General features: G+C 42.9%; 3 protein-coding genes across 3 annotated transcripts; all 3 read right to left on the reverse strand.

Moving 5' to 3' along the window:
* Positions 1-210: 210 nt before the first annotated feature.
* On the reverse strand, positions 211-6,609 carry LOC126953555 (histone H3.1-like). The gene is made up of 2 exons (XM_050788990.1): positions 6,256-6,609; positions 211-1,038 (listed from the first exon to the last, which is right to left on the reverse strand). Exons 1-2 carry the CDS (start codon positions 6,586-6,588, stop codon positions 715-717), a joined length of 657 nt encoding a protein of 218 aa, XP_050644947.1. The 5' UTR covers positions 6,589-6,609; the 3' UTR covers positions 211-714.
* Positions 6,610-6,942: 333 nt separating this feature from the next.
* On the reverse strand, positions 6,943-8,150 carry LOC126953525 (histone H2A type 1-B). The gene has a single exon (XM_050788959.1). It carries the CDS (start codon positions 8,089-8,091, stop codon positions 7,699-7,701), a length of 393 nt encoding a protein of 130 aa, XP_050644916.1. The 5' UTR covers positions 8,092-8,150; the 3' UTR covers positions 6,943-7,698.
* A 10,283-nt stretch (positions 8,151-18,433) lies between these two features.
* On the reverse strand, positions 18,434-18,936 carry LOC126953538 (histone H2B type 1-B). Its single transcript, XM_050788971.1, has one exon. It carries the CDS (start codon positions 18,870-18,872, stop codon positions 18,492-18,494), a length of 381 nt encoding a protein of 126 aa, XP_050644928.1. The 5' UTR covers positions 18,873-18,936; the 3' UTR covers positions 18,434-18,491.
* Between the last annotated feature and the right edge of the window lie 2,211 nt (positions 18,937-21,147).

Consider the following 21,147-nt stretch of genomic DNA (forward strand, 5'->3'; position numbering starts at 1 on the left):
CTCGGAGTCAGAGGAAATGTGAGTCCTTATTTATAAAACAGACTCCCTTAGTCTACTAAGTGGGACTTTACAAACTGCGTAGGCAGCCTGCCTAGGACAGCCTCCAGCCTGAGGACTGAAAATAGCAAAGCAGCTTTAACTGCCAGTCTTACTCGGGGGAAAGGGTAGGTGACATCACTCAGCACGACGCCAAGCTCAACTAAAAATGGAAGTAAAGGCTTCTGGCGCTACGGGCAGGGGGGCGGTTGAGGGAAGGTGTTACCAGGGAGGCTAAATGTACAGATCTTGCTGACGTTACTTAAGTCAGATACGCCTGGGAAACACCTGACATCTATTTTAATCCACTTAATCACTTGCAGCCAGCTGGCATCTTAAGACTCCCGTACAAATAATGCAATGTTTTTAAAACTAAAAAGCTGAACGACTCATTATCGGACTCGCGCTGCACTGTTAAGTTCCTTTAGTGTCAAAACCATAGCATTAAACTTCATAGCTCGCTTATCCCAGAGACCGCGTTTGCTCAGCTGACTTCTGCTTTAGCAGCCGCTCAGACCTAAGAACCTGGTCTCTCCCAACCGGCCTGTAGAAGTTGTTCATACTAGGCGAAGTGGTTGAGTAAAGCTGAGATTTTCCGGAAGAATACGATCACAGCTCTTTCTGAGAGAGAGTGGGCGGCCCTGAAAAGGGCCATTGGACGGAAAACTGACTAAAATATTAACCGCCGAAACCGTATAGAGTGCGTCCTTGGCGCTTGAGCGCGTAAACCACATCCATGGCAGTGACAGTCTTGCGCTTGGCGTGCTCCGTATAGGTCACGGCGTCCCGGATCACGTTCTCCAGAAAAACCTTGAGAACACCTCGGGTCTCCTCGTAAATCAAACCGGAGATCCGTTTAACCCCACCACGCCTAGCAAGGCGCCGAATGGCCGGCTTAGTGATGCCTTGGATGTTATCCCGCAGCACTTTCCGGTGGCGCTTGGCGCCTCCCTTACCCAAACCTTTGCCGCCTTTGCCGCGACCAGACATAGTCAACCAAGTCTGAGCAGAAAGAATAGTACAAAAACAAAGCAAGCTACGAGCATTTATATACGAACATCGGACCTCATTGAGAACTGAAAGCGGGAGCGAGGATAAGGAGGCGTTGCTGCCTCACCCTTTGCTCCGCCCCTCGTGGGGCAGTGACCTAAGGACTGTGAGAGACAACACAATAGTTTCACTTTGTAATCCCTTTAGTTTTTCACTCCCGTTTACGACACTACTATTTGAATCTGAAGCTATACCCTCGACTGAGAATTTTAATAAGGGCTTATATTAAGAACTTTCATTAATATGCCAGAGTGGTAGACTTTTTAAGTGTTTCAAGTGCTTGAAGACATTTTGACTATTTAAAGGTACTTAAAAGAGCAGGTGTGAAAAGATCACTCTGGCCTCCTGTTTTCTTGAAATCTGACCTGTTTCTTAGAAGCAGTAGCTGAGATTCTCATATGAACGATGTTCTCACTGTACTTTAAAAAAAGCAACATTGTTCTCAAGGATGGGAGGCTAAGGCCAAGAGAATTCTGTACAAACCTTGCACTAGCGCTTGCTGGTTGCTTTTCTACCCAATTACATATTCTAGCCTTTGCTTTAGCGCATTTTTACACTTTTACTATTTGTCCAATTCATTATATAAGTAACTAACTGCTTTTTTGGGCCTTCATTTCCTTATGAGAGCACCTGTGTCACGTAAAACCTGTATTAAATAAATGCATATACCTTTCTCCTGTTAATCTGTTTTATATTAATTTAATTTGCTGGTCCAGCCAGAGCCCTAAGAGGATGGGGGTGGAGTTTTGCTGTCCTTCACACTGTACTGTCTCATTCAGAAGAGGGTGATTGTTAGCTATGTTACATTGCAACCATGCCTTCTTCTGTAAATCGGGTTATGATGATAGTCAGGGAACTTTTAATTAGCTAATGTGAACGAGGCATGAGAACAGAGACTGTGGAAAAGAAATAAATATTACATAATATGGTTTAATTTTAGATATAACTACTTTAAAAATCTGCCCAGAGTTGGGATATTGTCCTGAACTCTCATTTTTGGGTTTTTACTCCCAACACCATATCGCTAGCAGCAACTATGTGTGTATTAGTAAGGATTGTTTTTTTAAAATCATAGCTGTAATAACGTACAAGGTGTTGACAGATTTTTTGCTTTTCGTATGTGACATGTTAAAACTGTCTGAAAATATTCCTTTGTTCTCTTTTCCAAGGTGCATAATCATAGCAGCCTTTGTGCTTTCCTATAGCCAAGCCTGGAGTGTAGTTCAAATCTCCATACACACTTCTCACTGTTGTTTTAAATTCTGAAAACATTCGTAAATCACTTCTATTGGAAAAACTGGAAGGGCTACTGCTAAATTTTTAAGTCTGAAAAATGCACCCCGAACTTGACTTCTTTGTCTGAGAATCTTAGCCTTTTCACCCAAATCTAACAAACCAAGACTGATTTTAGGCTTCAACAGTGTCAGGCCTCTGAGCCCAGGCTAAGCCACCATATCCCCAGCGACCTGCACGTATACATTCAGATGACCTGAAGCAACTGAAGATCCACAGAAGTGAAAATAGCTTAACTGATGACATTCCACCATTGTGATTTATTTCTGCCCCACCCTAACAGACCTATGTACTTTATAGTCTCCTTAAGAAGTTTCTTTGCAATTTTCCCAACCCTTGAGAATGTACTTTGTGAGATCCATCCCCTGCCCCCAAAACATTGCTCTTACCTCCACCACCAATCCCAAAACCTATAAGAACTCATGATAATCCCACCACCTTTGCTGACTCCTTTTTCGGACTCAGCCCGCCTACACCCAGGTGAAATAAATAGCCATGTTGCTCACACAAAGCCTATTTGGTGATCTCTTCACACGGACCCGTGAAACAAACAGCATTAGCTATAAACTTCAGCCTGCAGCATAACATCACTTTGTGATGACTGGGCAGGAAAAACCCTGTTTAATTGTTTCAGGTGCGTCGCTGTGAAGAGACCACCGAACAGGGTTTGTGTGACCAACAAGGCTGTTTATTTCACCTGGGTGCAGGCAGGCTGAGTCCGAAAAGAGAGTCAGTGAAGGGGGATAGGGGTGCGGCCGTTTTACAAAATTTGGGTAGGTAGTGGAAAATTACAGTCAAAGGGGGTTGTTTTCTGGCTGGCAGGGGTGGGGGTCACAAGGTGCTCAGTGGGGGAGCTTTTGAGTTAGGATGAGCCAGGAGAAGGAATTTCACAAGGTAATGTCATCAGTTAAGGCAGGAACAGGCCATTTTCACTTCTTTTGTGATTCTTCAGTTACTTCAGGACATCTGGATGTATACGTGGAGGCCACAGGGTGTATGATGGTTTAGCTTGGGCTCCGAGGCCCGACAAACTGAACAACTGGGAACAATCAACAGTTAATGCACACAATATGTTATAGGGAGGCAAAATTTTACCTCTACTCTGTTAGGGTCTCCAACTGGACCTGATATTTAATTTGCCATAAAACAGATTAGCAGAATGAAAGCATACAAATGTATGTAATATAAATTTTATGGGACAGGAGAACCCTCATAAGTGAAGACCCAAAGAAATGGCAAAAACTAAATGCTTTCATATTAAGTTAAAGAGAGGCAATTGTGAGAAAGTAAACCATATGGGGAGATTAAAGGAAAATAGGATTATTTTAACAAGGTTTGTTTGTGTATAGAAGTCTCTCGGCTATGACTCTCTGCTGTGTTTGTGCAGAATTATCTCATCTATGACTCTGCTGAAAAATCTCTCTTTTCTCCTGGTAAAAGGAGAGCATTTTTCACATTGGAATTTTTATCTCCTGTTTTCAGAAAGAAAGGGTTAGAAGAATTCTCTTCTTGAATTGCTGTTTTTGAAGTGCCTTTAGCTCAAAAGAATCCTGATCCCACAGTGGTCTATTTTTGGATGTTATATTCTGCAAACAACACCCCCTTTTTGTCTCCAATCTCACCTTAATTACTCCTCTAATAAAAAACAATCGATTCTTAATATAATGATATTAAAATATTTGCACTACTCACGAATATAAAATGCTCAATAAATTTTCTTTCACAAATGAGAATTTCATCCATTCTTTTTTTTTTTTTTTTTTTTTTTTTGAGACAGAGTCTGGCTCTGTCGCCCAGGCTGGAGTGCAATGGCGTGATCTCGACTCACTAAAAGCTCTGCCTCCTGGGTTCACGCCATTCTCCTGCCGCAGCCTCCCGAGTAGCTGGTACTACAGGCGCCCACCACCACGCCCGGCTAATTTTTTGTATTTTTAGTAGAGACGGGGTTTCATCGTGTTAGCCAAGATGGTCTCGATCTCCTCACCTCCCAAAGTGCTGGGATTACAGGCGTGAGCTACCGTGCCCGGCCCATTCTTTAAGTATCAACTGTAAATGAAGAGTTACAGCAGAATCCTTGTTCTGTTGAGGAGAGGGCAAAGAATGTAAGTGAGGGAGCGAACAGCTGGACTGAGCTACCACCCCCAGTCCATCTGATCCTCACACAGTAATATCACTTTATTATTTTATGCTATTGGCCAGACCCCGTACCTCCAACACTTTTTCCTACAGATAAAGAAAATATAAAAAGTCAAGCACTGTCCATCAGATCCAGCACATCTATAACTGGAAAAAACAAAATACTTTACCTTCAGCTGGGCCCAGAGCTTGGGGGTAGTCACCTTGGCATAGACCAAGTCCATTGGCATCTCTAACATACTCTGTCTATGGATAACAAATGTCTGTGCCAGGTAGAGTCGCTTGTATGAGTCAAGAAAAACAAAATATAAAACACACAGGCATATTCATTTTCATAATTTTTAAATGCAAATATTACTTTGTAAACCAAACACTGCTTTATTAAAAGCTGGAACACAAGTGAATTTAAGTAAACAATGCAATTCAAACTTAATATTTTGTGTGTGTGGTTTGTTGTTGTTGACAGTTGGTCAGGTGATTTTAGTATGGTACATCAATTTACACTCTAGATGTAGGCCAAGAAAGAATGTTAGGTGTAAAAAATATTTATTGTAAAAAAGAATGTGAGGCAAGGTCTTTGGAATTAGTAGTTGTAATGTTCGACAATCTGTGGTTATTATAAAGTTAGTTTGTAAAATGTGATCTAAAAGTTATATGATAAAAAAACTACAATCATAAAATATTCAAATTATATTTTAAACATTACTTTTGTTTACATTCAGTATTCCCATCCCTATAAATTTTCTTCCAGTATTCAACCCCCAACCTCCAGAAAACCGAAAAGCAAGATCAACAGAAAGAAAATGGTTAAAATTTGTAAATTCTAGATTTTAATAGATAACTACAGGCAAGAAGTAGTGGGAAAAAAAATGTGGCATGTCATGGTGCATAGTCCTAGAGGAGATAAAGCAATGCAACCAGCTAGACTATTTACAAGCAAAGCCACACATATAAAATAATTAATATATAAGGAATTAAATTATGCTTGGTCGACAGATTGACAGATGAAAAGTGGGTAGCTAGCTATGGATAAAATGAGAGCCAGTTAGATCCCTGCCTCACATTTTGCACCAGAATAACTTTCAGGTTAATGTGGACAGCCAAATGAATTAAAAATAAAATTCTTCTAAGCATTTTGAGTAAGACATTGGAAGTCGCGAGACATAACTTTTCAATCTTTTGAAAGCTTCACAAAAGAGCCTAGTAAGCACCAGTTAACCACTTGCCTGGTTTTTCCCTTATATTCTTAGCCTTAGAAAGTTGTTTTAAAAAATGCTAATCATAGCAAGCTAGAGGCCTGAATGGACAGGTGGACTTACACAGCTTCTCCCCAAATAGCACCTAAGAAGCTCAGAAATAGTCTACACTGCCACAGCTTCTCCTCCCCAAATAGCACCTAAGAAATAGTCTACACTGCCACAGCTTCTCCTCCCCAAATAGCACCTAAGAAGCTCAGAAAGAGTCTACACTGCCAAACGGGTCAAACCACATTTCTGTTAATGAACTTAAGAACATAGTCTAATGCTTTCTGGGGATCCTTGGTTTGGTGTTGTCGAGTTTATTAACAAAAACGTAGTTATCACAGCTACTTTCGTTGGAATAATTGAGTGGCTCTGAAAAGAGCCTTTGGGTTTTAGGACTGATCAAAATGTAACTTTAGGTTTACGCTCTCTCTCCGCGAATGCGGCGAGCAAGCTGTATATCCTTGGGCATAATAGTCACCCGCTTGGCATGAATGGCGCAAAGGTTTGTGTCCTCAAAGAGCCCTACCAAGTAGGCCTCGCAAGCCTCTTGTAGTGCCATCACCGCTGAGCTTTGGAAGCGAAGGTCGGTCTTGAAGTCCTGGGCGATTTCTCGCACTAGACGTTGGAACGGCAGCTTTCGGATCAGCAGCTCGGTCGACTTCTGGTAGCGACGGATCTCGCGCAGAGCTACAGTGCCCGGGCGGTAACGGTGAGGCTTTTTCACGCCGCCGGTGGCCGGCGCGCTCTTGCGAGCAGCCTTGGTAGCCAGCTGCTTGCGTGGCGCCTTACCGCCCGTGGACTTGCGAGCAGTCTGTTTGGTACGAGCCATAGCAATAAGCAGAGAAGCTTGCCTCAAGAGACGTTTGTGAAAGTAAAGAAAGAGCTACTCTTCTTTTATAGAGTCAGACCACCAACTATTGGCCGCAAGAAAATTCAAAAATCCCCTCGCCCTTCTTGGATTGGTCCATCTCTGTGCCTGGTTGAAGATTGAGAGGCTCCTGCTCTTTACGGTAGCTACTCTGACGTCATTTTCTTAACCCCTTAGCTGCTATTACACTGTGGCAAGTCTTGTACTGGAAAAGCTTCGTAGTCTTAAGATTTACAACCACACAAAGCAACGCGGAAACCTCCAATTGTTTCTAGTTAAAATATAAAAAAGAAAAAGAATATTGGAGGCGATTAGGGAAATTTGCATGTGTTCTTTATTTAAAATGATGTTTTTCTGGGTGTGGCATGAGTAGTGTGGGCAATTAACAAAACGCTCTTAGCCGGGTGTGGCGGCTCCCGCCTGTAATCCCAGCTACTCGGAAGGCTGTCAAGAGGATCGCTTGAGCCCGAGTTCGAGGTTACAGTGAGCTATTATCACCCCACTGCACTCCAGCTTGGCCGACAGAGGGAGACTCCACCTCAAAACAAAGCAAAACATCCCCCACACTGGAAAAAAGCTCCTTATCTTGGAAATACATGCTGAAATGTTCAGTGGTAATGTGTACGCTCTCAATTGTGTATGCCATCAATTGCTAGAGCAAATGGTGTGACATTTTCAAACTGTTTTACCGTGTAGGGTATGCGTGTTTTGCTTAACACTTCCATTAAAAATACTTAAGGAGTGCACCCATGGGTATAATTTCCTTCCTCCAAAATGTAACTGCTGTGTGAAACTTAGCGAGGATCACCCCTGTAAAAGTGTTTTTTGTGCTGCATGGCATTTCTCCTACATACGTAGAGTTCCTGAAAGGGTTTCCATAGATCTACATTTCTGCAGGACAAATTACTAAAAGTGCCACACGAAAGCCATCAAAAACACCTCAAAACATCTGTGTGGGCTGCATAATACAAAGCATAACAGCTCATTTAACGGAAGTCGTAGGTGGCTCTGAAAAGAGCCTTTGTTGTTAGGCTGATTTCGTCTGCTGACAGTGTATGAAGCGTTAACACTTCACTTTCCCTTGGCCTTATGATGACTCTCAGTCTTCTTAGGCAGCAGTACCGCCTGAATATTAGGCAGAACGCCGCCCTGGGCGATGGTCACACGCCCCAAGAGCTTATTAAGCTCCTCGTCGTTGCGGATGGCTAACTGCAGGTGGCGCGGGATGATGCGGGTCTTCTTGTTGTCGCGGGCCGCATTGCCCGCCAGCTCCAGGATCTCGGCGGTCAGGTACTCAAGCACCGCCGCCAGATACACCGGCGCGCCAGCCCCGACGCGCTCGGAGTAGTTGCCTTTGCGGAGCAGGCGGTGCACCCGGCCCACGGGGAACTGCAGACCTGCACGAGAAGAACGAGTCTTAGCCTTGGCGCGGGCTTTGCCGCCTTGTTTGCCGCGACCAGACATAGATAGTTCAGCTAGAATAAAAAAATGCTCACAGGAAAATGTAACGAGAATATGTTAGGAGAGAAGGCAGAGAAGCATTTATACTGACTGGAGGTAGGCTGTGGGGAATTCTCCCATTGGCTAATTTCAAATACCCAATGGGAAATCAGAATCTGCATCCCTCATTTGCATGTAATCCTTCCATCTGGTGTAAGGTTTATGTTTGATTCAAACCCCAGTATGGCTTGAGGAGCCTTCGACTTGAATGCTAACAATAATTGACCCAATTAGGATTTTGTCAAAATGTCTTTTTTAAGCATGAGTGGAGGTTTTGTTCTGCTTATTTTGACTTTTAGCCGCTAGTGCTTTACCGGGATTGTGACTCATGGTTTTGGAAAGGAGTGGACTCCGACCAATTTCTAAATAGATATTTAAAAGGTCCTTCAAACCGGGCGCGGTGGCTCATTCTCGTAATCCCAGCACTTTGGGAGGCCGAGGAGGGCGGGCCAGGCGTTCGAGACCAGCGTGGACAACATGGAGAAACCCTGTCTCCGGTAAAATACCAAAAAAAGAAGGGGGAAAAAAAAAAAGAAAAAAAAGACGGGCTTGGTAGTTAGTGCACGCTTGTAGTTACAGTTACCCGAGAAGCTGAGGTGGGAGGATCGCTTGAACCGGAAAGGCGGAGGTTGCAGTGAGTTCAGTTAGAGCCACCACACTCCAGCGTGGGCGACAGAGCCAGGAGGCTGTTTCAAAGAAAAAAAAGGTTGGGTGGGGGGGGAAGGAAGAAAAGGGAATACCTCAAATCCCAGCTGTAGAAGCTTGTAAGCTCTCTGATTCATAAGGGAAAGAGAAGGGGATGTAAGCAACTTAGGGGAGAGTATATGATTCGGGAGAAAAATAAATGGTTATTTCAAAGAATAGGTGACAGCTGTGACAAAGTCTGTTTAGATGGTGTTAACCGCCAGTCTCCTCTCCTGTGATACAGTTAATATTCTCTGGTTGATGAGATTCCCCAGGGAAGTGAATCTTAACTAAATTTCTTTTTGAATTTTTTTTTAATTTTTGAAATTTTTGATAACAGGAGTTCAGAGAAAGCTCCTCCCTGAATCTCCTAAGTGCCCTCAGTTCAAAGAAACCAGCATAACAAAGTGGCATACTTTTGAGTTGCATTTCCTGAACTTTTTCATAACACTGAATGAGGAGTCTCTGGAATCTTTCAGGAAATGAGAGAACAAACATTCCATAACACAGAAATACTCAAAATGGGATTATTATCATAAAAGTGTTTCTCTGACCTTCTTCTGCCTTCCTGTCTCTAAGTCCCATTCTCTGCAAAGGCTAGCCATAGAAACCAGAATTCCTCCTCAAGGTAGGCTATACAAACCAGAACTCCTTTTCCCCAGAGCCAGCCATAAAACTTAAAAATATTACTCTAACCGACCTTGTTTGCCCGTAGGTCATAAGACCCCCTCATTCTAAAAGAGGGTCTTGTCCCATAACCAGAAGGAAAGAATGCTGCACTGAGAGGTCAAGAAGAATCTTGACACACAAGCCTTGCGGGACCTCCCTACTCAGTCTGTTAGCATTCGATGTACCCTATACAGCTGTTTATATTGTTGAACCTAAGCATAAAAATGGGCAATTTCCCCTGTATCTTTCCATTCTAAAATTTCCGGTAAAATTATGATGAAATAAATGTATATGCCTTTTCTCCAATTAATCTGTGTTTTGCCAGTAATTTTCAGTAAACCTTGGGAGGGCAAAGGTGAAGTTTTTCCTTGGCTCGAACAGTATTATTACAGCCATTGTCTCCCTCTCATGTTGAGGAACCTAAAATCAAGAGAGATTGCCTAGAGACATCTTGGTGTTTTTCCTTTTATATTCCATGAGATAGGAGCAGGTGGGGTATAGATGAAGGTGGATTAATTATTCCAGGAATTTCTGAGGTATCTACGACTTGTATCTTTGGTCTACTTATACTGAAACAGAATGGCAGAAGGAAAAAGAGACACAGGTATAAGAAAATCTGTTCCTGGACGGGCACGGTGGCTCATGCCTGTAATCCCAACACTTTGGGAGGCTGAGGCGGGCGGATCACTTGAGGTCAGGAGTTCATAACCAACCTGGCCAACATGGTGAAACCCCAGGCTTTACTAAAAATACAAAACATTAGCTGGGCATGGTGGTGGGAACCTGTAATCCCAGCTACTCCGTAGGCTGAAGCAGGAGAATCGCTTGAACCCTGGAGACGCAGGATGCAGCGAGCAGAGATCGCGCCAATGCACTCCAGCCTGAGCAAAAGCGAAACTACCTCTCAAAAAAAAAAAAAAAAAAAAAAAAAAATCTGCTCCTAAGCCAATACTGTCACAGAACTATGGATTTGATGCAGAGAAACTGTGAGGAAACTAAAAGTGCTGATTTTTAGTTTCTTTTTTGACTTTTCCCAAGTCTTCTGACTCTGGTGATATTTTTCCCTTCACAATATTCAACCTCCCTTTTCAAAATGATAATGATCTTCTCCCTCAACAATAGCAGTAAACATCAGTAACCACTGGCTCATTTTCTTAGAAAAGGTGCAAGATTCATGATGAAGATGTTAAAAAGTTATCTCAGATACTGCCCTAAAGAGATTATACTCTGAGAATGGAGGACTTACATACCTGAAGATTAAATAGCAGTGCACATTCTGCATACAAAATAAAGACTTTGAGCAATATATCATACAAAAGCACATAGAAAAGAAGATTGATCACTGTAAATTAGAAGGAGTTAGAGAGTTCATGAGGGAGGTGTATATCCAGCATTAGTTCAGCATATATTTACTGAAAACCTGCTAAGTGCCAGAGAGAGTTCTAGGTGCAGGGAACATAGCAGTGAAAAAGCAGACAACCTGTTTCCTTAGGGTGCTACTTGTCTTGTAGGAGGACGTGCACAATAAGGTAAATACATAGTGAAAATGTAGAGATAAGTGATGAGTGCTATGCAGAAAAATAAAGAAAGGGGTTAAGAAAAAAGAATAGGAATAAGGAGGAAAAGTTTCATCAGGAGAATGTCATTTGAATTCAGACCTGAAAGGAAGTGAAGAAGCCAGCCAAGTAGGAAGGATAAATACTTCAATAAAATACTGGATGTGTTCGAAGCCAAGAAAATGTCCGGAACCAAGGGTAAGAAGGTACAGCTATTGTAATTTCCTGAACAAATCGTAGGCCATTTTGGAAAGAGCCCTGGATATGTACAGGGCTAGATAAAATTGAAACCAAGATTAACGGTAGCTTCAGAAACTCAGACTAGAAAGCAGGAGTACATCCAGTCACAATATCAGTAATCTATATGCCACTGGTTCATGGATAAGAAAAACTCTTCTCATCCAAGTTACCTTGAATTAAGCAAACCAACAAGCGCCTCGCATGTGCTATTAGCAAAACAACTTGATGGCAGTCCTTTCAGTAAGTGCCTCAAACAGTACATTTTAGGCACTTGCCTTTAAAAAACATACAAAAGGCAGATATTGGGGAGGGAAATATTGGGGATTATTTATTCCATATAAATATAAGAGGAAAATAAGTTGTTTCCCAATAACAACTCCAACACCAGGAGTAGAGAAAGCAAGACAATCTGATGCCTCGTGGTTTGCAAAAACAGTAAAAAAAAAAATCTATTAATTGCATAATATAATTCACCCTTGATCACTCTCCAAATCAGTGCCCACTAGCTACAAGTAGCTACTGTGAAGTTGAAAAAGGGTACTTCAGATTGAGCTATGCTATAAATATGAAATAGACTTAGTGTGTTAGTTCATTCTTGCATTACTGTAAGGGAATCCCTGAGACTGACTAATTTATAAAGAAAAGTAATTTTTTTTGGCTCATGATTCTGCAGGCTGTGCAGGAGGTGTGGTGCAGGTATCTGCTACTGGCAAGGCCTCAGGAAACGTCCAATCATGGTGGAAGGTGAAGAGGGAGTAGGCATATCATATGGTGAGAGTTGAGCAAGAGAGATGGGGGAGGTGTCACACTCTTTTAAAGAACCAGATTACATTTCAACATGAGATTTAGAAGGGACAAATATCCAAACCATATCACTTAGTATGAAGAAAGAATGTAACACATCTCACTAATAAGTATGCATATTGAAAACATGTTATAATGACATTTTGACTATAGAATTTAAAAAATATACTATTGAAGATATTCAAAAATTTAAAAATACATATATAATTTGTAGTACATTTCTATTGGACAGTGCAACCTCTAGCAATGTTCCAAATGTGGCCTGTATATGTGTATGATGTAGGAGTGATCAGTCACGTTAAGATGATCATAATATAGTTACTTAGTCCATTTTGTGATACTATAACAGAATACCACAGACTGGCTAACTTCTAAAGAAAAGAAATTTATTTCCTACTGTTCTAGAACCTGGGAAGCTAAGGGCATGGCATTATGGCATTAGTATCTGGTGAGGGCCTTCTTACTGCATCATAACATGTTGAGAGAGCAAGAGTATGTGTGTCACCTCAGGTGTCTCTTCCTTTTCTTATAAAGCCACCAGTCTAAAGGAAATGAAAATATTTTACCACAAAATATATTTCTTTGACATATTTTGAAATGGCTGCTGCTTGGGCAGCAGGCAGAAATGGGCGTGCAAAACTGTTTTAAATGGGAAAAATTTTATGTCTGTAGAGAATCTCCATTAATGCAGCCATGCCTCCTCCCCTTTCTGTACCTTTCTCCAGATCCAGGAGAGATTGAGAGTCTGACACTTAAAAATCGTAAAAGAAACATTTACCATCTATTCTTTCTGAGGGAGGCTTTACCTACGTAACAAGGCCACCTTTGCAAGCCAAACCTCTTTTGCCTCCCATAACCTGTTTTACCAGAATCTAAGCCCCAATTCTTTCTGTGATCTAAAAATGGTATATAAGTGTCTGTAACTCATTGGGAAGTTAGGTAATTAATTCTGAATGCTCCCACGTAGACACGTTAAATAATTAGGTATGCCTTTTTACCTATTAATCAACCTGCCTTGTCAGGGATTTCTGGCAAACATTTAGTGGACCAAGAGACTATGGCCCCCACACTATCCTTCATGAACTTAAGCCCTAAGATATCAATAATTGCATTAAATGTGTATGGTGTAAATACGCCAATAAAAAAACAGTTTGGCTGGGCACCGGGGCTCACGCCTGTAATCCTAGCACTTTGGGAGGCCGAGGTGGGCAAATCACGAGGTCAGGAGTTTGAGACAAGCCTGGCCAACATAGTGAAACCCCGTCTCTACTAAAAGTACAAAAATTAGCCGGACGTGGTGGCGCACGGCTGTAATCCCAGCTACTCAGGAGGCTGAGGCAGGAAAATTCCTTGAACTCAGGAGGCAGAGGTTGCAGTGAGCTGAGACTGTGCCACTGCACTCCAGCTTAGACAACAAGAGTGAAATTCCGTCTCAAAAAAAACCCAAACAAACTGTTTGGCCCAGTGGATAACAATGAATGCCCCAACTCTACACTGTCTGCAAGACTTTCACTTCAAATATAAACATAATGCAGGTTGAAATTAAAGACTGCAAAAAAGATAAGCCATATAAACATCAGCCCCAAACTGCAAGAGTATCTGTATTAATATCTGTGATCTGAAAGACCGAAATAGATGCCCCTATACCAACTAAGACAGACTCTAAGATTAAGGAAACAAAGTTACCTACTGGTTGAGCGTTCACAGCTTGGCTGGTATGGCAAATTCCTAAATTCCAAAGATTACAAAAAACTCACACTTTCTAAATTCTTTAACTATAGGAGCTATCAGAAGCCCTCCTAACTCTGATTTACAGTCCAGGCCACTACAACTCTGATTGGACAGAGGACCGGCTTGACACACATTCTAGTCTTACACCTAACTGTAGACCTTAAGCCATTTTCAGCCAGCTTATGGAGGCAGCACATAAACTGTCTTTGTTCCTATAGTTCACCTTTTGATGTAAAGAGCTAAATTCTACCTCATTTTAACCTAAAATTCCACCTCAAAGTGAACATAGGAGGTAAGTTACACATGTGTTTATCCATTGTGAATGCACTTGGCATCCCTCATAATATATATAGCTGTCCCCCCAAACCTGCTGAATATGTATGACTCTATTGTGTGATATATATCCCATGAGGCATAAAAATAACCAACCTGCTCCTTCTCCTCAAAGACAGAGTAATTTTGGCAGGTTCTGGGACCATCTTTTCCTGGCTTGCAAATTAGTATTGCCAGTAAATCTCTCTTTCTACTAGTTAGCCATCCTGGTGGTCTTTTGGATGATATATCAGATAAGTATATTTCAGAGCAAAGAAAATTACTAGGAACAGACAGGGATATTACATAATGATAACAGGATCAATCCAATACGAAAAACAAGCAATTCTAAATGTATATGCACCAAATAACAGAACTGCAAAATATGTGTAGCAAAAACTGATAGAACCAAAAGGAGAAACAGACACATACATGATTTAAAGGTAGAGATTTCAACACCCCTCCCCCAATAATTGATAGAACAACAAAACAAAAAAATTACCAAGTGTATAGAACTCAGTAAGTGGCTGCATTACTTGTCGTAATTTGTAAAACAATGGTAATAATAGTACTCACACTTCTTGAGTTTTGGTGAAGATCGAATGAATTTATACTTGCAAAGAACTTAGAAATGTGGCCAGAGGCAGTGGCTCATGCCTGTAATCCCAGCACTTTGGGAGGCCAAGGCGGGCAGGTCACCTGAGGTCAGGAGTTCGAGATCAGTCTGACCAACATGGAGAAACCTTGTCTTTAATAAAAATACAAAATTAGCCGGGCGTGGTGGTGCATGCCTGGAGCCCCAGTTACTGGGGAGGCTGAGGCAGGATAATTGCTTGAACTCTGGAGGCGGAGGTTGCGGTGAGCTGAGATCTCACCATTGCACTCCAGCCTGGTTGACAGAGAAAGACTCAGTCTCAAAAAAAAAAAAAAAAAAGATTAGCAAAAGAAAAGCATACAAATGTATTTAATATAACTTTTATGTTACATGCGACCCTTCAGAAATGAAAACTCGATGGAAGCAGGAAACCTGTGTATTTTTATGGTAAGTTTAGTGAAATGCATAGTTGTGGATTAATACGATTGACAGTAGGCATATGATCTAATGGTAATAAACTGAGGGGACATAGGAAGGCTTGTTTGTTAATTATCTATTAACGATCAGCAGACTATCAACAGAGACAGCAAAACATCCTAGTTTTGAGTTAGAAGACTTAGGTTTTTGTATTGGCTTGTCAGTTATGGGTATTGTTTTAGATAAAACATCAAGTATTCTTGATTTCTTATTTTAAAAAAAAGGAAGGAAAGAAAGAAGGAAAAAGGAGAAGAAAAGTGTCAGAGTCATTTGAACCAAAGTGACTCCATTTTGAGTGTGGACTAGGAAAATGAGGCTGAGACTTGCTGGGCTGCATTCCCAGAAAGTCAATCATTCCTAGCTTCTAGATGTTTATGGTTAAGGGAACAAATAAATAATGTTTACTAAACAGACTCAGACCTGGGAGTGTCCAGATATCCCTATATCTGGAGAACAAAGGCATTCCTAATTTTGTTTAAAGATAATAATGTCTATTCTTGCAAAATATAGTAACTAAAAAAATCAATCCTTTATCACAACCCCGTGTAGCAGAGCACATCTCCCCATATATACAAGCATTGTACCTACAGGGTGGATGCCTTCCTCCTCTTACTTTCCGGAATGTCCTGCTCTGTCTATGGAGTAGCTGTCCTTTCACCACTTTACTTTCTTAGTAAACTTGCATTTACTTTGCACTGCGGACTCACCCTGAAGTCTTTCTTGCGCGGGATCCAAGAACCCTCTCTTGGGGTCTGGATGGGGACCTCTTTCCTGTAACATATTTCTGGCCACCACAGAAGGGACTATAATACAGAAACCCTGACCCTACAGCTACCTTTGGATAAGTGTTGGAGTTCTGTAACAAAGGAAGAAAGCAGGCAGGCAAAAAATTTATGAAAGAACATATGACAAAATAATATCTGCTTCAAAACTTAGTATTTTTAAATTTTTTTTTAATGAGTCAGGCTGTTTTTTTTGGGGGAGGTGTGTCTCATTCTGTCACTCAGGTTGTCACGGCGCGATCTTGGCTTGCTGCAACCTCTACCTCCCAGGCTCAAGTAATCCTCCCACCTCAGCCTCTCTAGTAACTGGAACTATAGGCATATGCCACAACGCCCAGCTAATTTTTTGTAGAGACTGGATTTCGCCATGTTGCCCAGGCTGGTCTCGAATTGTGAGCTCAAGTGGTCTGCCTGACTAAGTCTCCCAAAGTGCTGGGATTACAGGCATGATGCACCTGGCCCAAAAGTTCATTTTGCAAATGCTTATATTAGCAGGTCTCACTTCTCCGGGGAAAGATCCTAAATATCAGTTTCTTAAACTGCAGCCTCAATTGCTTAGTAATGTTTTGGGGGAGGTGGTCGTTTTATAATTTTAAAAAAATTATAGATTTTTTTAAACACAAGCGTCTCTTTCACAACGGTAGTTTGCATATACAGTACTAGGATGGGAAGTGCTTCACTTACAGTTGTTCACTGACATTTTGTGTGGCATCCAGATTTTTTTTTTATTTTTGAGACAGGGTCTGTCCTCACCCAGGCTGGAGTACAGTGGTGTCATCACAGCTTACTGCAACCTCCACCTTCCAGGCTCAAATGATCCTCCCACTTCAACCTCCCCAGTAGTTGGGACTACAGAAATGTGCCACCAGGCCTGGTTAATTTTTAAATTTTTGGTGGAGACAGACTCACTAAGTTGCCCAGACTGGTCTTGAGCTCCTAGGCTCAAGTGATCCTCCCACCTTGGCCTCCCAAAGTGCTGGTATTACAGGCGTGAGCTGCACCACACCCAGCCCAGAACCTCTTTTAAAAGATTCTTAAAAATTAAATCTGGGCCGGGCGCGGTGACTCATTCCTATGATCTCAGCACTTTGGGAGGCCAAGGCGGGAGGATCACTTGAGCCCAGGAGTTCACTTGACCAGCCTGGGCAAGATAGTAAGACCCTTTGCCTCCACAAAAAATTAAAAAACTAACTGGGTGTGGTGGCGCATTTCTGTAGTCCCAGCTACTCAAGGGGCTGAAGTTAGAGGATAGCTTGAGCTGGAGAAGTCGAGGCTGCAGTGACCTATGATGGCGCCTGGCCAACAGAGCAAGACCATTTCTCAAAACAGAAACAATAACTGTTTGAGAAACTTTATTTCTTCATCCGAAGACACTGCTGAATGTCACCTACATATAATGCCCGTAAGTTCACTTAAAATACTCCCCTCCGATTCCCCCATCCCCTCCTACTTAGTGTGCAATCAACAGGTTCTTTTCTTCTTCCATTTCTTCCCCCAGCCCCAGACCAAGAATTGGCCCATTAAGTCCTCCTCAACTAGTGCCCTTCCTGCCTTTTTCTAGCTATATTGTTTTTGGCGTCCCGGATTTCTTGAAAAATGCTTCCCTCTCCAAGTGGGGCCTTCCTAGTATCTTTGCAGTAGGGCCAGTTGGGGAAAGGCACAAAATTCAAACCCTTTTGTATCTCGCAGAGCTGGAAATCCGAAGGTTAAGTGGCCTAGGAAATGGGAATCTGGATTTCTGGGATGCATGAAATATGTAAACTACATAGCTGTTGTCATTGATAAACAATTATAACGCAAAACTACTGCGATTTCATTTTGTGGAACGGGAAATATTCCCTACAAAGGCGCCCGGGAAATCAGACTTCGCTTACTGTTTCCTCAATACTGGAGGAAATCTTTCCTTCTTACTGGAGGTAAGAATTTACAGCATAGGCAAACTGCAGGAGCAAATATCCCTACACGCCCTTTTGTCGCTTAGACTTTTCTGCTCCCCTCCCCCTCATCTCAAGCGGTTAACGGCTAATGACCCCCATAGAAACACTGTACCCTGAATTGCATTACTTGTTTCATTATCCAGAAAGGAAAGTTTCCTGTGCTAGACCAGGGAGGGAGTAGTGACCATATCAAATGAATTACAACTAGTACCCGAAGGCTTACCCAGGGGGAACAAAGTTTGCTAAAGGCAGATGAGAAAGAGCGCCATCACCCCCCCTAACGTTTGTATTTTTAATAGAGACCATGTTGGCCGGGCTAGTCTCGAACTCCTGACGTCAAGTGATCCGCCCGCCTGGGCCTCCCAAAATGCTGGGATTAAAGGCGACAGCCATGGCGCGCTGCCCCAAGTTAACCTTGGCTCTAAAATTTGCTTTCGCTAACATTCTAGTTGATCCTCTAGAACTGAAGCAGAACAGAGGTAGCACCACCTTAAGAAATTGTGGTTATAGCTCTCTTTGCGACAAAGTAGGTGGCTCTGAAAAGAGCCTTTGGGTTTGGAGGTGCTTACATAAGCACTTACTTGGAGCTAGTGTACTTGGTAACGGCCTTGGTGCCCTCGGACACAGCATGCTTAGCCAGTTCCCCGGGCAGCAGCAGGCGCACAGCCGTCTGGATCTCCCTGGAGGTGATGGTCGAGCGCTTGTTGTAGTGCGCCAGGCGGGAAGCTTCGCCCGCGATGCGCTCGAAGATGTCATTGACGAAGGAGTTCATGATCCCCATGGCCTTGGAGGAGATGCCGGTGTCGGGGTGGACCTGCTTCAGAACCTTGTACACATAGATGGAATAGCTCTCCTTTCGGCTGCGCTTACGCTTCTTACCATCCTTCTTCTGCGCCTTAGTGATGGCCTTCTTAGAGCCCTTTTTAGGGGCAGGAGCAGACTTAGAGGGTTCAGGCATCGCTATTCCTAAAACAAAACAAAAAAGCTACTAACACTCTCCAGCAGAGTAGTAGAGAGAACAGTTCAGAGCCCACGTATTTATAGTCCTGAGATTCAAATGACGGTTTAAGATTCCTCACTTCTGATTGGATAAAAGAAATACAGTTTCACTGAGGGGTGGGGTTTATGCAAATATGGAATTTATGGACTCTTTTTCTATTGGATAAAGCAGGAAACATAATTGACCAATAGGATAACTCTCTATTGCAGCCTTGCAGTTTGTATAAAAGTATTTCTTCAGGCGTCATTCCATCTTGCTTGTCTTTTACAGTTTTCAGAGGTCGCTGTGTTTGGACGTGGAAAACGGAAGTAAAGCCCAAAGTTGTTCATCGGTACCAGCCTTGCAGTTTCTAGTAGCGCAGGGTCCATCGTCTTTTTCGAAAGGGCAATTATTCTGAGCCTGTCGAAGCCGGCGCGCCGCTGTACTTAGAATACCTGGCCGCCGATATCCCGGAGCTGACACGCAGCGCCATACGTGACAAAACCCATAGCATCCCCCGCCACCTGCAGCTGGCCTTCCGCAACGACGAGCAGCTCAACAAGCTGCTGGGCAAAGTCACTATTACTCAGGGAGGCGTCCTGGCCAATATTCAGGCCGTCCTGTTGCAAAAATAACCGAGAACCACGATAAGGCCAAAAGCAAGTAAAGTCCACTCAAACCAGAAAACGTACCTTAAACTTGCTACGGCATTTTTCAGAACCGTCCATTGTTTCACAAGAAAGGATGGTAACTTGCTTGTGTTTCGGGTACCTTTTGGTTTTGGTTTGGATTGGTTTGAGACAGAGTTTCGCTCTGTCACCCAGGCTGGAATGCTGCCGCGCGATATCGACTCACTGCAACCTCCACCCCGCGGCTTCACCAGATTCTCATGCCTCAGCCTCCTTTGTACCTGGGATTACAGGCGTCTGCTACCACGCCTAGCCAATTTTTGTATTTTTATTCGAGACGGGGTTTTCACCATTTTAGCTAGGGTTGTCTTGAACTCCTGGCCTCAAGTGATCTTCCCATCTTGCCCTCCCAAAATGCTGGGATTACAGGCGTGAGCCACGGCCCCCCTAGCCTAATGGTGTTTAAAAATTAAGTTTAGAGGAAATATCTTCCTTAAGAAACTACATTTTAGAGTATACAAAGTGAAACTAAAGCCAACCAAAATAAGACAGTTTGAGAACAGTCAGGGTGGGAATGTGACTTGGACTTCGAAAACGAAGGATAAGGAAACTGGCTGTTGACCAGTAACAAAGTAGCATGGAATTCTCATTCTCTGAACGTAAGTAGTTTCCGACATGAGGCAGTCAACGTTTCTGGTGGTTTAGTGAGTGTTCACCAGCATTGATAACTTTCAAGACTGTCAGGAATGCAGAATTTCAAGTCCCACGCAAACTTACTGAATCGGAATTTACATTAAAAAAATCCGTAGATGCTTTGTTATGTACCCTGTTCTTTGGGACTGGATGAACTAGAATTTTAGACAATTTATCCCTGCAGATAACAAACAAAAAAGACATGATGGGCGGTGGGGCGATTCATCCAATAAGATTGCCTAGTAATGAACCAATCAGGCTGGTCACTCTTCAGCCAATGGTTTTATCGCGCGGGACTTTTGAAATATTACAGAACCAATCAGAATGTTTCTAACTATATTTAAAGACCGCTTGCTCTCAGTTCAGTACGCTTTTGTGTGTGGGGGTCATTGCAGATGGCTCGTACAAAGCAAACAGCTCGCAAGTCCACCGGCGGCAAAGCGCCGCGGAAGCAGCTTGCTACTAAAGCGGCGCGAAAGAGCGCTCCGGCCACAGGTGGGGTGAAGAAGCCTCACCGCTACCGGCCCGGTACCGTGGCTTTGCGCGAAATTCGCCGCTACCAGAAGTCCACCGAACTGCTGATCCGGAAGCTGCCGTTCCAGCGCCTGGTGCGAGAAATCGCGCAGGACTTTAAAACCGACCTGCGCTTCCAGAGCTCTGCGGTGATGGCGCTGCAGGAGGCTTGCGAGGCCTACCTGGTGGGGCTCTTCGAAGACACTAATCTGTGCGCTATTCACGCCAAACGCGTCACCATCATGCCCAAAGACATACAACTGGCACGTCGCATCCGTGGGGAAAGGGCATAAGTCTGTTTATTGCTTCCTAATTGAAAAGGCTCTTTTCAGAGCCACTTACAATTTCACTTAAAAACAGTTGTAACCAATTCGGTAGTTCCCAGGAGATGTAAAGGATTTTAAAGATAAGTACACACG

This window comes from Macaca thibetana, chromosome 4 (assembly GCF_024542745.1).
Source record: "Macaca thibetana thibetana isolate TM-01 chromosome 4, ASM2454274v1, whole genome shotgun sequence".
In the NCBI taxonomy this organism is placed as follows: Eukaryota; Metazoa; Chordata; class Mammalia; order Primates; family Cercopithecidae; genus Macaca; species Macaca thibetana.

What these genes read in the sequence shown, in the direction of transcription:
- LOC126953555 (XM_050788990.1), bottom strand. Translation starts at nt 6,588, where the DNA reads ATGGCTCGTACCAAACAGACTGCTCGCAAGTCCACGGGCGGTAAGGCG. An exon ending in TTGAGGACACAAACCTTTGC is followed by an intron (nt 1,039 to 6,255) that starts GCCATTCATGCC and finishes CTTTCTGCTCAG; the next exon opens with ACTTGGTTGACTATGTCTGG.
- LOC126953525 (XM_050788959.1), bottom strand. Translation starts at nt 8,091, where the DNA reads ATGTCTGGTCGCGGCAAACAAGGCGGCAAAGCCCGCGCCAAGGCTAAG.
- LOC126953538 (XM_050788971.1), bottom strand. Translation starts at nt 18,872, where the DNA reads ATGCCTGAACCCTCTAAGTCTGCTCCTGCCCCTAAAAAGGGCTCTAAG.